At 45.3% G+C, this 14,894-nt stretch overlaps 1 protein-coding gene across 1 annotated transcript in view; it reads right to left on the bottom strand.

Annotated features, from left to right (window-relative positions):
- FAM174A (family with sequence similarity 174 member A) overlaps nucleotides 1-11,180 on the bottom strand; it is a 31,961-nt gene extending 20,781 nt beyond the window's left edge. The window contains exon 1 of the mRNA XM_019532417.1: nucleotides 10,864-11,180. Within this exon, the coding sequence (XP_019387962.1) occupies nucleotides 10,864-11,150 (287 nt within the window). The 5' untranslated portion in view covers nucleotides 11,151-11,180. The remainder of the gene's footprint in view (nucleotides 1-10,863) is intronic.
- Nucleotides 11,181-14,894: the final 3,714 nt, after the last annotated feature.

Here is a 14,894-nt window from a genome sequence, read left to right as displayed (position 1 = left end):
CAAGAGGAAAGCAGATTTACCTACATCACTATTCTAATATGACTACATTTTATGCTGTCTTGCCTGTCACTATATTATTTGCACATGGGCAAAAAAAACAAACAGGCAATAAAAATTTCAAATTCAATAGTGTTGGCTTAATTTCTTTACAAATTAATACAAAACTTCAAGAACAGAGATTTCTTCTCTAAGCCCTCCTCCCCAGCCCCGAACTTCAGGGTAAGTTGGTAACTGGCTTGTATGAAAGCAAGCTCTAGTTGATAAACAGTACTGTTACAATACGATTCTTTTGGAAATGATGTTTTTCATCATTATAAATCCAACTAAAAAATTCTAATCCTCCCTACATCATTAGATGTCAATTTAAAACTATTGTTTTCGGACAATTCTAAAAACGGTGTATTAAGAGGACTCGGTGTAAAGTGATTAGATCACTATAGATTAGAGTCGCTGATAGATCACCACATGCTTCCTGACAAGTTTAATTCTTAACAGAGTTTGATCAATAGCTCTCCAGAAAGGCTAGTGACAAACAGTAAGGTGTCTTTTGGGAAATGTTTGCAGGTCAAGCAAGTGAATGATTTAAAAGCTTGGTAACAGTCCAGGGAGAACAACAGCTTAAACTGACCTGTAAGGTAACTCAGAGTGACAAAACTTGTACCATACTGTAACAGCATCAAGGGCCCCTAATTCAATTTTTTCACTAATGTATATTTTACAGTAAATTAAATAGGTCCTTATGCATAAAACAATACAAGTAAAAAAAGTTCTTGTCTTAATTAAAAGCAGTATTCTCATAAAATAAAGCTATTTCTTGAAAGTAAACCACATCTGTTCTATGAATGGGTCTCAAATTCCACATTTTAAATCCAAAAGTGAATTGTTAAAAAACCTTTAAAATGGACTCCAAATACCTTGAGATTTCATACAAAAATTATAGCCATGTTGTACAATTAAATATACTGAAATATACTTTGCATGTTTTACTCAGAATGCCAATTGGTTATGGCACACGACAAATAATTCTCAGATTAGATGTACTCTTTCATATGTTTAAAAACACATTTTTTTTCCTGAGAGCTGTTTTCAGCTTCTTAATTCGGCATGCTAAATAAATATGTATCGAACATTTTCACATAATTTTCAATACTTTCATTTCCTTTTCTTTTCTGTTTTTAATTCAAGAAAGGCTATTTTAAACGCAGTGTTTCTACTACCTTTAAAATGAGGATAAGGAGTCCACAAGAAAATGCAGGTTTTTTTGTTTGTTTGTTTTTTAACCAGTCGTCTAACATTGAAAGCTTATCCATTACTGGTTTTCCAATGGAAGTCTGTGTGCATATTTTGAACAATTTCTTTGGCTGCTGTTCAAAGTCAGAGAAAGGAGGAGCTAAGAAATTTATTTTACATTAGCAGGGGCCCAGTGATCATAAATTAAAAACAAACAGGTCCAATTTTAATCTTTTTTTATTTTTTTAGCAAACATGGTACAACCTGACCTTCATTTTTATTATACAGTTGAAAGTAGTTTCATTTTCTGATTAGTAACCTTAACTAATGGGGTTTCAGCGTTACTAGCAGGAGCTAGTACTTCTGTCCTCATTTTCTTACCAGATTTATAGATCTACTAAGGAGCTAACATCAGGCTCTTCCTTAATCTAAGCATTTATTTTGCCATGACACATACAGTCAAATCCCAAAGTAAAATTACACTGATACCTGCCTTTGCTCATCCCTAAGAAAAGGATCCACTACACCCTGCCATAGTTTTTCACAGGAACATACTGGAAGAAGTAGACAAGCTTGTTAAGGCCCAAGAAGCCATTTCCTAGGACAAGCTTATAGGTAAGGAAGGGTTGAAGCAAAGATTTCTGTTATGGGAGTGAATCAGAGATATCAATTACAAAACCGGTACTCCTAAATATTGTCACCCAGGGCCAACAACCTGCTAGATATAAAAAAAATAAGGAAGACCAGGAAACCAGTATGACCAGATTTACAGGACTGGACTGGAGTCAAGACAAGAAGATGGGTTTATTATTACAAGAAGCTCTGCTAGGTGACATACTATAGCAGTGGTTCTGAACCACTTCTTTACCAGGACCCATTTGTAAACATCGATTGACAGTCCCGACCCAGTGCCCCTCACTCCCGACCCGCTGCTACCCACAGCATGTGGGACGGGGGAGGGAGGGGCAGAGGGGCCCCAAGAAGCCCCTTGTAGACCAGAATTCTGCCAGTCTGCAAGGGAAAAGCCATGGTTTCCCATGTTTTTCTCCTTAAAGGAGAAACCTGAACAAGAAGCTTTATTAGTTGGTATAATTTCAACATTTCTTCATGTTTACCCATTTGGAGAAAGCATAGAGTATATCTGTTCCTATTTACAGTGGCTGGACACTACTACTGAAGTGGAAGTTCTCATGACTCAACTCCAACATACTTTTAGTTTTTGTTTTTTTTAAGTTTGTTGATCGTTATTTAAAGTTTGCCTGCAACCCTTTCATGTGTTCTTGTGACATATGGGTTGAGAAATGCTGTGCTATAGGACTTGAGCCTCTGTCCGCCCCCCCACACACACACACACTTGTGAGGAAAATAGTTATACCTATCCACTACTATAAAGGACAGTCCAGTGTAAACTACATTTTTTTTAACTGCAATTTATCAAGACGTTGGCAAAAGTAAGCTGAGCATATAACCATACTGTCACAGCAGAGAGGTATTATGCACTATATTTTAGGAGCATGGCCTAGACTTTTCAGGCATGAGCCACCTACATTTATACTTTACTGTCTTTAGAAGGTTGCTTGTGGTTGGTAGTGATGTCTAGCATCTTATGCATAAAAAGGACAGCCAAAATAATTCACTCATCCATTTTAACTACAGTATTAAAAAAACCCAAGGACTACGAGAAGGGACATACCTGAAACCCCGAAACTTTTTGGATCAAATTCCACTAACACTGCAACAGGTTTGCGATGCAGATGTTGATATTCTTATTTCTCAGCCTACAACACATAATTATTCCTTCATGCAGGATGAAGCAGCACTGTGAGCTCTTGGAGTGAGAAGGGGGCAGGTGCCTTTGCCCTCCTGCTTATCTCCCCACAAGAATGGGAGGTCTGGAGCAGCCCATTCATTTCCCCAGACTGGGATCACCCAGCCTCAGGAATACGCAATGAACAGGGGAGAGGAGCAATTGCAGAATGAATGTCTGTACTGCTCCCTATTCCAGAATAATTTCCAGCAGTGGAAATTTTTCACCACTAGAAATGAACATTTGTGCAAGGTCTTAAAATGGGACAATCAGCTTGTCTTTAGGATCCCTGGACAAAAGGCTTTCTCCAGGAGGAATGCAATGTCTTTTTTTAGCCCAAAGTGGTAATCACCTTCAATTTCACTGACTTTTATGGCTATAAAGGACAACTCAGGCAAGTAATTCCTATGACCCCAGTCCCAGACACATTTATACACACAATTTAAAAAACTAGACACACACTCAAACACATGTGCACTTACAGAGTTGGGGAGCTTTAGGGCAGGCTTGGCCGACATGTGGACTGCCAAGTCATTTTCTGTGATGCATGGTGCTGTGACAGGAACCCCTTGTCCCCCCCCAGCCCCTCAGCAGCTTCCTAATGGCTGCTGAAGGGCTGGGGAAGGGACAAGGTTCCCACACGCACCGTGCCAGCTTGATGTTGCGACACAGTGCGGCTCCTCCCCTCCCCCTTCATTTCACTGCATCCCTTCCTTGCCCCACCCCTCCCTCCCTCATTTGCATACCAGCTCCTCCCCCTCCCACATTACAGGGTTTCCGTTCCTAGCCGGCTGCGTGGGCTGGAGCAGGTCACGGTGCTGCGGCCAGGCCTGCGGGAGATGCTGCTGTGCTGCTGCTGTGGCTGTCGGGGTGGAAAGCCGGTGTCGCTCCCACCTCCCCGCATCCCCCCGCGCCCACAGACCACACTGGGGGTGGTGAGTCACAGGTCCCGGGTTGGGAGGGACCCCCGCCACTTGGGCTCGGGCTGTCTTGGGGGAGAGGGAGCGGAGGGGTGTCCCGGTACATCCCACACCCCCCTATAGAGTCCCCATATGTCCCCCTGGCTGCTGAGCCCAGGTGTGCAGGTGTGGGAGCATCGTCAAGGCCGCCCAGGTGGCAGGGAGGACACAGCGGGGTCAGGCAGCACCCCCTGACCCCTGTGCTCACAGGCTGCGGGCGGACTGGACAGGATGCGCAAGCACATGCTCCTGCCAGCTCACTAGGTGATAAAAAGTTCATGATCCAGCCCCATATTCAAAAAGGTTGGACACCCCTGCTTTAGGGCATAAGCTAGAGGTAAACAAAATAGGGCCTGTGGACTGGATGCAGCCCACTATGGGATTCTATCCAACCCATGTCAGGTCCCTTGGTCCCACCAGGCCTGGGCATTGGGGAGTAGCCTGGGCCATGTCATGTGTGGCTGGTCTTGCTGGTCCTGGGTGCATGGCTGGTTGGGGGCAGTGCAGCAGCCAGACTTCACTTCCTGAAAGCTGCCACAGAGGTGACTCCTTTTGGCTACTGATGCCAGTGTCACTGGACCAAGAGGACAGGCAGGGTCCCTGTGGAGACTGTTCTGGGACCCCCATAGGCAGGGAAGGCTCAGCCAGGCAGAGGAGATGGGGCTATAGGTAGGCAAGGAGCGGTATCTGGAAGCAAGATGGGCAAGCAGGGTTGGGGTCAGTATAACAAGGTTGTGACAGTGTGGGGCCAGGGCAGAATTGTGATCTGTTCCCCATATACCTCTACCTGCAGAACCAGTGCCTGCTGCAGAGGTATCAGGGGAGCAGCTTCTGGGCTCTACCATGGGCCCTTAACCTACACTGTAACCACCCCATGATCCCAGTCTCAGCCCCACCACCCATCCCACTCCCAGATACAGCTCCCCGCATGCCTGCAGCTCCATCCTACCTGCCAAGTTGAGCACGCCCTGCCTGCAGGTGTCCCAGACTAGTCTTTACGGAGATGTGGCCCATCCGGCCCCCAAACACACCATCTGGCACTCCCAACAGCAGATGCAGGGTGGATGGGCCAGGGTTGGACAGGATCAATTGTCACCCTCCCCCACATCCCCCCAGCAGCTCAACAAAACTGACTAAGTGGCCCTCCAGCCCAAATAATTTCCCACCCCTGGACTAAACCTATATAGCCTTAATGTGGTGAGCTATACTGATAAAAAAAACCCAGAAATCTTTTTCAGTTGAACAGGATTACTCATATAAATGAGGATCTACAGCTCTGGGCTCTTAAATTCTTTCAAATAACACTTACTTACTTTGAGTGAAGTATTAGCCATTTTCACAGTTTAATAACTTTGCAGATATCTGTTCACAGATATTTAAAATTATACTGTTTAAAATTCAGAGTTCTTTAAAAAAAGTTTTCAAACTAAATATATTAGGTAACAAAACACTGAAGTTTTATATCTATTTTTACTATTCACACCATGCAGCATTGTATTTTTTCCAGAAAAATGAAACATCTCAGATTTCAGTTTCTAATTTTCAAGTTTTTAGAACAGTGCTACTAGTTCTGTTCAAAAACGGTGGAGAAATTTAAAATATCATGTGCTTACAATAGATTTGTAAAAAAATAAAATAAAATCAGGGCAGTTTTCTCTTGGTGTTATATTTTGCAGGAAGGATTTACTTGGAAACAAATCTGTTCTTTGGCAATTATCTGCTACTTTACAATTCCTTGTTTGAATTCATAAAAATCAAACATACTAAAAAAAGTGTCAGCATTTTAAATTAAATGTCCTCGATCATGAGGGTACAAAACAAATTATAATGAATAGAAAAGTTCCCTAATTATAAGCAATAGTCTGTACACCCCCATAATGTGAAAGCTTCACAATGAAGGATTCTCTAAGGATGAAAGAGTAGTTAGCGCCATAGCCTTTCAGTCTTTTTCACTAGAGAAAACAAAAACAGACAACTGGGCAGACTACCAAATTATTTCATTTGCAAAAACTAACAATCACTAATAAATCAGGTCAAATTTGAAACTGAAACAATACAGTGCACTTATTATCTGTCATCAAAAGAGCCAGATTCTCCTTACAACTTTGATAATTAGTTTATAGGCTACTCTTGTTGTTTTGACTTGGAAAATCATTATCACTCTGCTCTAAGAACATTATCTTACTCCATCAAAAAAGGATGCAACATACTGGTTTGTAAGTTTACTTATACGAAACAATATACAAGGAGCAATAAAACGAATGTTTCTTAAAATTAAGCAGTTAGAAGAAAATGAGACAACAGGCTAAGGCTATCACTGTTTTGCCTACCCTAATCTTAGAAAATAGGGCATTATGGCTAAAAACAGATATAATTTTTGTTGTAGCATCAGCTGTGCTAAGATGTGTCCTGATGCAGCTGATCTGATTAATCAGCAAAAAGGACACTTCCACTTTCCTATGCCACTGGGCCTCAGCTAATCCCAGAGCTTCAAGAGCCCAATCCTGCAGGAAAACGGTCCTGAGTGTTAAGCCCTGACCTGAGACACCACCGTGTGAGAGTCTGTCCTTGGAATTTATACTTCTGCAAGCACACAGCAGAGTACTGTCCTTGCAGACTGCTTCCTAACCTGGGGTGCAGAAATATGAAATGCGTTCCCTAGTAATCTCAGCCATAAAGCAAACAGACATCCACTGCAAAAATGCAGCACAAATTTATACCACCTATTGTCATGGCCACAATTTGGGGCATTTGTGACATGACAATGGCCAAAGACATCTGTTTGCATGGGCTTTGTGCCACCATAAACATTTTTATGGTGGTACAAATACCATGTCACCATGTCTGTTTTAGCCTTATGTTAGGACATGGAGATAACATTTTCCCTCTGGTGTTCTCCTAGAGGAGTGACCAGGTTTTATAGTTTTTAACCTAGTTCCCACCTGCAAAAGATTGTAATTAATATATTTTACTGTAATTGTAATTAAATATATATAACACATAATATATATAATAATAATAATAATAATATATATTGTAAGTGTAATTAATATATTTTTCAGTTGGATACATTAACATGTCAGGGTTATCTACCTCCATCACTTAAAGTGTTTCAAAAGGCAGATGTATTATTTAAATATATAAGAATGGTTTAAAAGTTCCTATTCTGTCACATTCCCGAACCCAGAGACTTAACCTGCTGCTGCTTGCTCTTCTTTTCCCTTGCCACTGTTTTTTGTCACCAGGGCAAATAGAAACCCTGATTTCAGTGGCAGATAAGGAGGAATGAGGCAGGAGAGTGATGTTAACTCCCTGAGTTGTGGAGCCAGCAGGAATTAATGCTACACTGCAAGAGCTCTGGCAGCCAAGCCAAAAGGCCTGCAGCTGGACTCCCCACCTTTGCAAGCTAGATGTGGAGCATGAGCCCTATATGTTGAATTTGTTATGATCTTAAACACAAGTTTCACTGGTTGGCGGGGGGGGAAGAATGAGGGGGGCAATGAAGTGTCAAATTAATATTTGATAGGGTCTGCTAAAATTATAATTTAAAAACTTGGCCATAATTTACACATGAAAGCATGCATCCTCCCTCAGTAACTCCAAAAGGTCTGTACATGCACAGACAACTAACTGTGCCAGATTAATTGCTTTTATCTGCACCTGACCTCATGTACTTCAATGTTCTAGAATTTATATTGGAAAGATAATAATATTCCTACTAAGTAGAGCTGTTATATAATGCAATATAGTTGCTAATGTGCCATTAGAGGAATGACAAGTTATTTTTAAAGCTTGTATATCTGAACCAAAAAACAAACAAACAAACAAATGTTTAGAGCCATTGGGTATGTGCTGAATATTTTACACTGGCTGGTGAAAAGAAGATTGATTTTTTCATAGCAATCCTAAAGTACAAACTACATTTGATCACCTACCTAAAATCCATCTTTTGGAAACATTAAAAAGAATTGCACTGAAATGCATCTATATACAAAAACACACACGGAGTATGCCAACTCGCATGAAAACTGGTGAGCTCATTTTAGTGTCACTGACATGCTGAATGTTAAATATAGAAAAAGTAAGTGTTGCTATAAGTAGTAACCTATCAGTTTACTGGTTTTCTGATCTTAAAAAGAAAATAAAGAAAAGAAACATGCTCACTAACGTCCATTCTTTTGATCCCTGGCACAGAAAAGATTCATACCAGCATGATTCAAAAGATGCATGTTAACTTGATACAGTCCTCTCTCTCCAAAGAGTAGTAGGAAGAAATTTCTCATTGGCTCAGTATTCTGTGCATAATATCACAGAATACCACTGTATCAATAAACCACAACAGCAAGCAGTAAGGACAAAGGGATACTATTCAGGCTGCAGCATCAAAGTTAAGTAAAAAATAACCACCTACACTGAACATCTTCACTTTATCAAATACCTGAGATAGGAGCTCAGATAATAGCTAGTTGACCAAGAAAAGTTGTGATGCATGTCTCGTGTCTGCCTGAAGTTTGGGAGATGCTGTTTTTTTTCCTCCTACAAATCATTATTTGTAGAATAGTTTCTAGGTAAACCTCAGTTTACCAGATACTTCAAGCATACACACAAAAAAAGGGCTCTAACCTGAACAGGTTACAGAACAGAGGAAACAGGGCAATAGAAAGAAGAGGAAAAGTAAAAGAAATTCAGAGATAGTTATGGCTAGTGTACCCAGTAGCCATCTCTCTACTACAGCCACTTATCTACCATTCAGCATTTTGCAGGCAAACGATGACTGACTTTTGTACAGAAATCAAAAGGAGGATAATGTAGTGGTGACTTTAAAGGGAGGAGCTTTTGCAGTAATGTGGGAGAAAGCACGAAGGAAAATAAGAAAAAAGAAAAATTGACAGCAGTGCAACAATGAGTAGAATCACTGGCATAAAGAAGGGCAGGATTAAACCATGAAAAGCTTTAGAAATAACAATGAAAAGTATTAAAACTTAAAACGCAAATGTTTGATATAGTGGGGGAAAAAGCAGTCCTGGTTAAGAGTCAGCAAAATCATGGTGCTATACTAAAAACAAGCCAGCAAGGGAATTCTTTCGGCAGCACTGCAAACATACTCGAAATCTAGTCTTAACCTTTGGGGATCAGCAGAAATGTTTGTTATACTAACATTGCAACTGCCAAACAAGGACCTCTGGGCTGAACCCAACTGTTCATTTACTGGGTCAAACCATAGACCTGTCTTGCCCAGTTGCCTCTGTGACAGCCCAGTGTGCTCTACTCAGTGCCCCTCTTCAGTACACTACTTATCATTTGTCCCCGTAAATCAGTTGCCACTTGCCTGGTAGCCTCCCTTTCTGAGGATGGCTTTTAGTTTTACATGGGCACTGGCCCACAACCCCTCAAAGTGGCAAACAGGCCTGTCTCTCACAGTCTAGTACGCTCTGCTTGGCATCCCCCCTCGACAGACTGGTTTTTATCCTATAAACTTCACTAACTTTCTCTGTGGGCTAAAGGCCCTGTGTGTCAAACAGGCTTGTGCCACACAGCCCAGCATACTCTGCTCAGTGTCCCCCCTTGGGGCACTTGTTTTCAGCCTACGACCTCACTCCTGCTCCTGTTTTCTCTTTAGATCTCCTCCCAAATTAACTGATGTATAATCAGTAGTTCTCCCTGCCCCAATATCCTACCCTGGGGGTCTTCACCTAGGATAATCACCTAGCTGGGTCGTTTGACCCCAGCATTCTTTCCTGCCCATGACAGGGGGTCGGACTTGCTGATCTACTTATGTCCCTTCTGACCCTACCAACTATGAAACTATAACAGGGCAGAAGCCAATGACGATGTGTAGGGGGTGCAAAGCGGTGCATGTGCACCTCCTGAGAGCACTGGTGCACCCCTTGACATCCAGCGAGGGGGCCCCTGACAGCCAGCATTCCCTTTTTAGGTGACAGACGGGGGGAGGGAGGGCAGGCAGGAGCACTTGTGCCCTCCCTGAGAGCGCCAGCTGGGGAGTAGGGGTGCCAGAAGCGCAGCTGGCACTTCTGGTTGCTGACTGGCCACTGAGGAGCAAGTGTCCCCCCGACTCAGGAGGCACCAATCGCCCATGATGGAGGATAACTGTTACACCATAGGCATCAGGCCTGTGTTAACCCTATGTGTCAAACAGGCCTGTGTCACACAGCAGCAGACAGGAAGAATGAACTGGCTACGACCAGGGTTTTTTCCCTCCACTGTACTTCTTTCACTTACAGCCTCCAGTACTTACGCATTTATACATGTGCTCTGGGAGTGTGTGTGTGTGTGTGTGGGGGGGGGGGGGGCTTTAATTACAGCGCTCTAATTAAAGTGCCCAGAACATCACGCACACCAGTATTCCTGCGATAAAAAACGGCAGCAGGGGAGCTTAAACAAGCTTTAGTTGAAGCACCCCTGCCAACGGTTTTCAGCGCAGGGATGCTAATACACATAATGCGGGAGCTTGCTGCATCGCGGTAATTACCATGCTCCAGCAGACTCCCTGAACTGGCCATGGTGTGACCGAGGCCATTAATCGAGCCTGCTCTGACGTGCTGTCGCTACAGCCTCAGTTCTGCTTGTGTAGAGGTGACCTTAAGGTGCAGGAAGCTCTAACTCAGAAGCCATACCCTGGCTCCCATTTTGCACAGGCCATGTGTCCAACAGCAGCTTAGACAGGACACCTTGCCAGCCTTTCTGCCCAGGTCCCCATCGTCGCAACTTGGTGGGGCTGGAAGCTCAGCGAGCACCGTCCACGAGGGCAGGTGCTGGGCTGTGGACCGCGGGCTGGGGGGGAGGGCGCGAGCAGCATCCCCACGGGAAAAGGGGGTGAGGAGAGGGGGTGCCCGGCACGGCGCTCACCGCACGGTCCGGATGACGAAGTAGACAATGAGAGCGGCGCTGGCCAGCACGAGCACGGACAGGGCGCGCTGGGTCATGGGCGGGGTCTGCGGGGCCGGCGCCGACACGGCGGGCAGGCCGCTGCCGCTACCGCTGCTGCTACTGCTACTGCCGCCGCCGCTCGGCGTGGCCCCGCCAGGGGCGGCGGTGAGGGACGGCGAGCGGGGCTGCTGCTGCTCGGCCCGGGGCTCCGCGCCCAGCGCGCCCAGGACCACCCCGGCCAGCAGCCAGCGCAGCGCCTGCCCCATGGCGCCGGCCCGGCCGCCGCCTCTCCGCGACCTAAGCGCGGCCGGGCCCTGCTGCGGCGCCGGAACCGGAAGTCTGCTCTGCTGGCGCTGCCACGGACGCTCCCGCCGGCCCGGCTGTTGCCATCACGTGACCGAGGCACTGAACTCCCGGCCCCTGCGGGGGAGGAGGTCTGCGCATGCGCAACTGAGGTGCCGGGGTGGTTGCAGTGCGTATGCGTCACAGGCTCAAAGCAGCTCCGCTGGGGGCAGGGCGGCTTCCGTGGTCTGGTAGCTGCAGCTTGGAGCAAGTGGCTGGTGGGCGGGGTCCGGCTTCTGCCCCAGACCCACGGTCAGACCCGCCTTGTAGCAGGGCTCCTCCTTCCCAAGTGCCCTACGCACGGGGCTGTAGTCAGTGCTCCCCTCAGCTCCAATAGCCTCAGGAACGCTTTATCCCGCGTCAGGGCGGCAGCGGGGTGGGATTGCACGGAAGGGGGGTGCAGAAGGCAGCGTGCATCATGGCCTGGAAAGCAACCCATGAGTTTAGAAAGCAAAGGAGTAGGCTTGGAAGGGACTTCAAGAGCCCATCGAGTCGGGCACTTCTCAAGCTTTTTTTGTACCAGGACCCATATGTAAGCATTGATGGCTAGTCCTGACCCAGTGCCCCCCACCCTTAGCCTCCCAGTGTGTGGGGTGGGATGGGGGGCCCCAAGTAGCCCCTCGCAGGCTGCAACTGCCAGCCTGCAAGGGAAAAGCCACAGCTTCTCATGTTTTTTCCCCCTTGATCCATTTTTAAAGTTTGTTCACATCACTTCCATATATTTTTGCGACCTGTGGGTTGAGACTCGCTGATCTAGTCCAACCTCCTGCCCAAGGCAGGGGAGGTCTTGTGTCCCATGATCAAATCTGCAACCTTATAGATTCATAGATGTAGGGTCAGAAGGGACCTTGTGGATCTTCTAGTCCGACACCCTGCCCTGGGCAGGAGAGAAAACAGGGCTCAAATGACACCAGCCAGGTGAATGTTGAGCCTCTTCTTAAAGACTCTCAGGGTAGGGGACATGACCACTTCCCTTGGAAGTTGGTTCCAGATCCTAGCCGCCCTGACTGAAGTAGTGCCTCCTGATATCTAGCCTGAATCTACTCTCCGGCAACTTACGGCCGTTATTCCTTATTCCTCTGGGAGGTGTTCTGGGGAACAAGGTCTCTCCCAAACCCCGCTGGCCCCCCCTAGTAAGTTTATAGATGGCCACCAGGTCCCCCCTCAGCCTTCTCTTGCAAAGGCTGAGCAGGTTAAGGTCCCATAGCCTCTCATAGGATCTGCCCTGCTGTCCCTGGATCATGCGAGTGGCCCTCCTTTGGACCCTCTCGATGTTGTCCACATCCCTCCTGAAGTGCAGCACCCAGAACTGGACGCAGTACTCCAACTGTGGCCTGATTAGTTTCACATGAAAGGGGAGGATCACCTCCTTGGACCTGCTTGTGATGGATCTGTGGATGCAGAGCAAGGTATTGTTAGCCCTACTCACTGTGACCTCACATTGTCGGCCCATGTTTAGCTTGGAGTCAGCAATGACTCCAAGATCTCTTTCTGCCTCCATGCTTCTGAGAAGGGAGTTCCCCAGCCTATAGGTATGCTGCTGGTTCCTACTGCCCAAGTGCAGCACCCTACACTTGTCAGTATTGAATCCCATCCTATTTTCATTTGCCTACCCATGTAACCTGTCCAGGTCCTGCTGTAATCTGTTCTTCCCTTCTAGCATGCCCACCTCACCCCAAATCTTGGTGTCATCTGCAAATTTAAACAGGCTGCTCTTCACCCTGTCGTCCAAGTCACTAATAAAGAAATTGAACAGTGCGGGCCCGAGAACCAAGCCCTGGGAGACCCCACTGCCCACTTCCCTCCAGGTCGAAAATGACCCATCCACCACCACTCTCTGAGTGCGACCCCTCAGCCAATTTGCAATCCATCTGACTGTGGCATCTCCAGGAAAAGACAAACTAGCAGCTTTGCCAATATGCCAGGGGCCCAGCGTGGTGTGCTTCTCTTTAAGACTGATGCCAAAAAACAGAAGTTCCTTGGAAGGAGTTAAAACAATAAGCTGCCAGGCTGTGAAATAGGAACGTCCTTACCAGGAGCCATAGACGACACGTGCCCCCCACTGAGATTGGCTTATGCCGCCACCGGCTTCTGCAGGTGCTCGTTGCCCGGGCCCCATTCCCCCCGCCACTGCTGCTAGAATCTGCAGGTGATCACCACCTCCCACCTCGCTGCCGCTGGCAGTGATTACAGGCGGTCCTTGCTCGCCACCCCTCTCTCTCCTGCTGCCGCTGCCAGCATCTACAGGCAGTCCCGGCTTGCTGCTTACCACCAATGCCTACAAATACTGGCCCCCCCCAAGTCTTGGGAGACACCAGTCGTTCATGCCAGAAATAGTCAACAGAGAGCAGAGCTGCAGAACATTTTAAAATTGTAATGTCATTTTTTAACATCCAACAGATGTCTATAGCATATAGGACTAGTAAACAATAACACATTAAATGAGTGAGATATAAATTATAGGATTTTTTAATATATTATTGAAAAGCATTCATTGTCCAGTTCAGATACTGTTGTTTTAAAGCTGCAACCCATATGATTTCAGGTAAGTCTGAGAGCCAATATAAAGTCAGCCAAGTTTGTAAACTTGTGACAAATACTCATTTATTATTTGGGAACTGGAAAAGGAAAAGGAGGAGGAAAAAACACAAATGGGGACATTCTGCAATCATTCTGATGTACAGAATTTCTGAAAGAGATGACTTGGGGTTATATTCCTACATTTCCTTTGTAAATTGTAGAAATCATCTCACTTACAATGGAAAAATAACTTTACCTTTCATATGTCTTAACTCCAAAGGATGACAGTTCTTAAGAGCCAGTAAAGACCTTGAGACTGCTAAATTGTCCATTAAAATTAATGGAACTTACTTGACTTTTACCAAAATTGGGCAATTCTTTTTGAATTCTCAGGATAGATCTTGTAGATGAATTGTGAGAGCTGAGAAATTGCATTGCAGATCATTATGTGTGTGTCAAGAACGTCTGGGCAGGGGGCTTTTCATCAGGAAATAAAGTGATAACTCAGGAAGACACTTAGGAATTCTGAAACAATGCATGTTCCAGCTCTTTCTGCTGGTTTAAGTAAACCTGCCTGTGTACTTTCTGATGTTAGGAGATCTAGAGGGCATTATACGGAAGACATCTATCTGCTCTTACTTTAATCCCCGCAGAATGGTTTCTGTGGGTCTTGGGAAATGAAGTAGTTTGCAGATGATAGTCTTTCAATCCATATTCCAATTCTCAGAATGTACAAGTGCAAGCTCTCATGTTGCCTACAAAAAGAAAATATACCTACATTAGTCAATATGCTCTGAGCCAACAGTCCCAAATCCTGCATGTTCTAATTATGTAATAGCAATATTAAATTGGTGATAATACCTGAGAAGATCATCATTTGAGTCTATTGGTTTTCACTCCCAGCCAAGTAAAAGGAAAGGAAAGGAAAGGAAAGGTCTGGTACAAAAAATAGAGCAAAAGTATATGAGGAGGCCTGTGCTTGGCTTTTTCCTCTCCGTTATGAGCAAACTATGAAATTCATTAGAAGAGTAGAAAGTATTTTAAGATAGAATTGGGCTGTCAGTTTTATAAAGACATGTTGCAGATATTTTTAGATTACTATTATACATATACTAGCCAATTGCCATCAAGAATGGCATGGGAGGGGG

The sequence above is a fragment of the Crocodylus porosus genome, unplaced genomic scaffold (assembly GCF_001723895.1).
Source record: "Crocodylus porosus isolate Cpor-Errol unplaced genomic scaffold, CroPor_comp1, whole genome shotgun sequence".
Taxonomy (NCBI): Eukaryota; Metazoa; Chordata; order Crocodylia; family Crocodylidae; genus Crocodylus; species Crocodylus porosus.
This window is presented reverse-complemented; position numbering and strand designations above follow the sequence as displayed.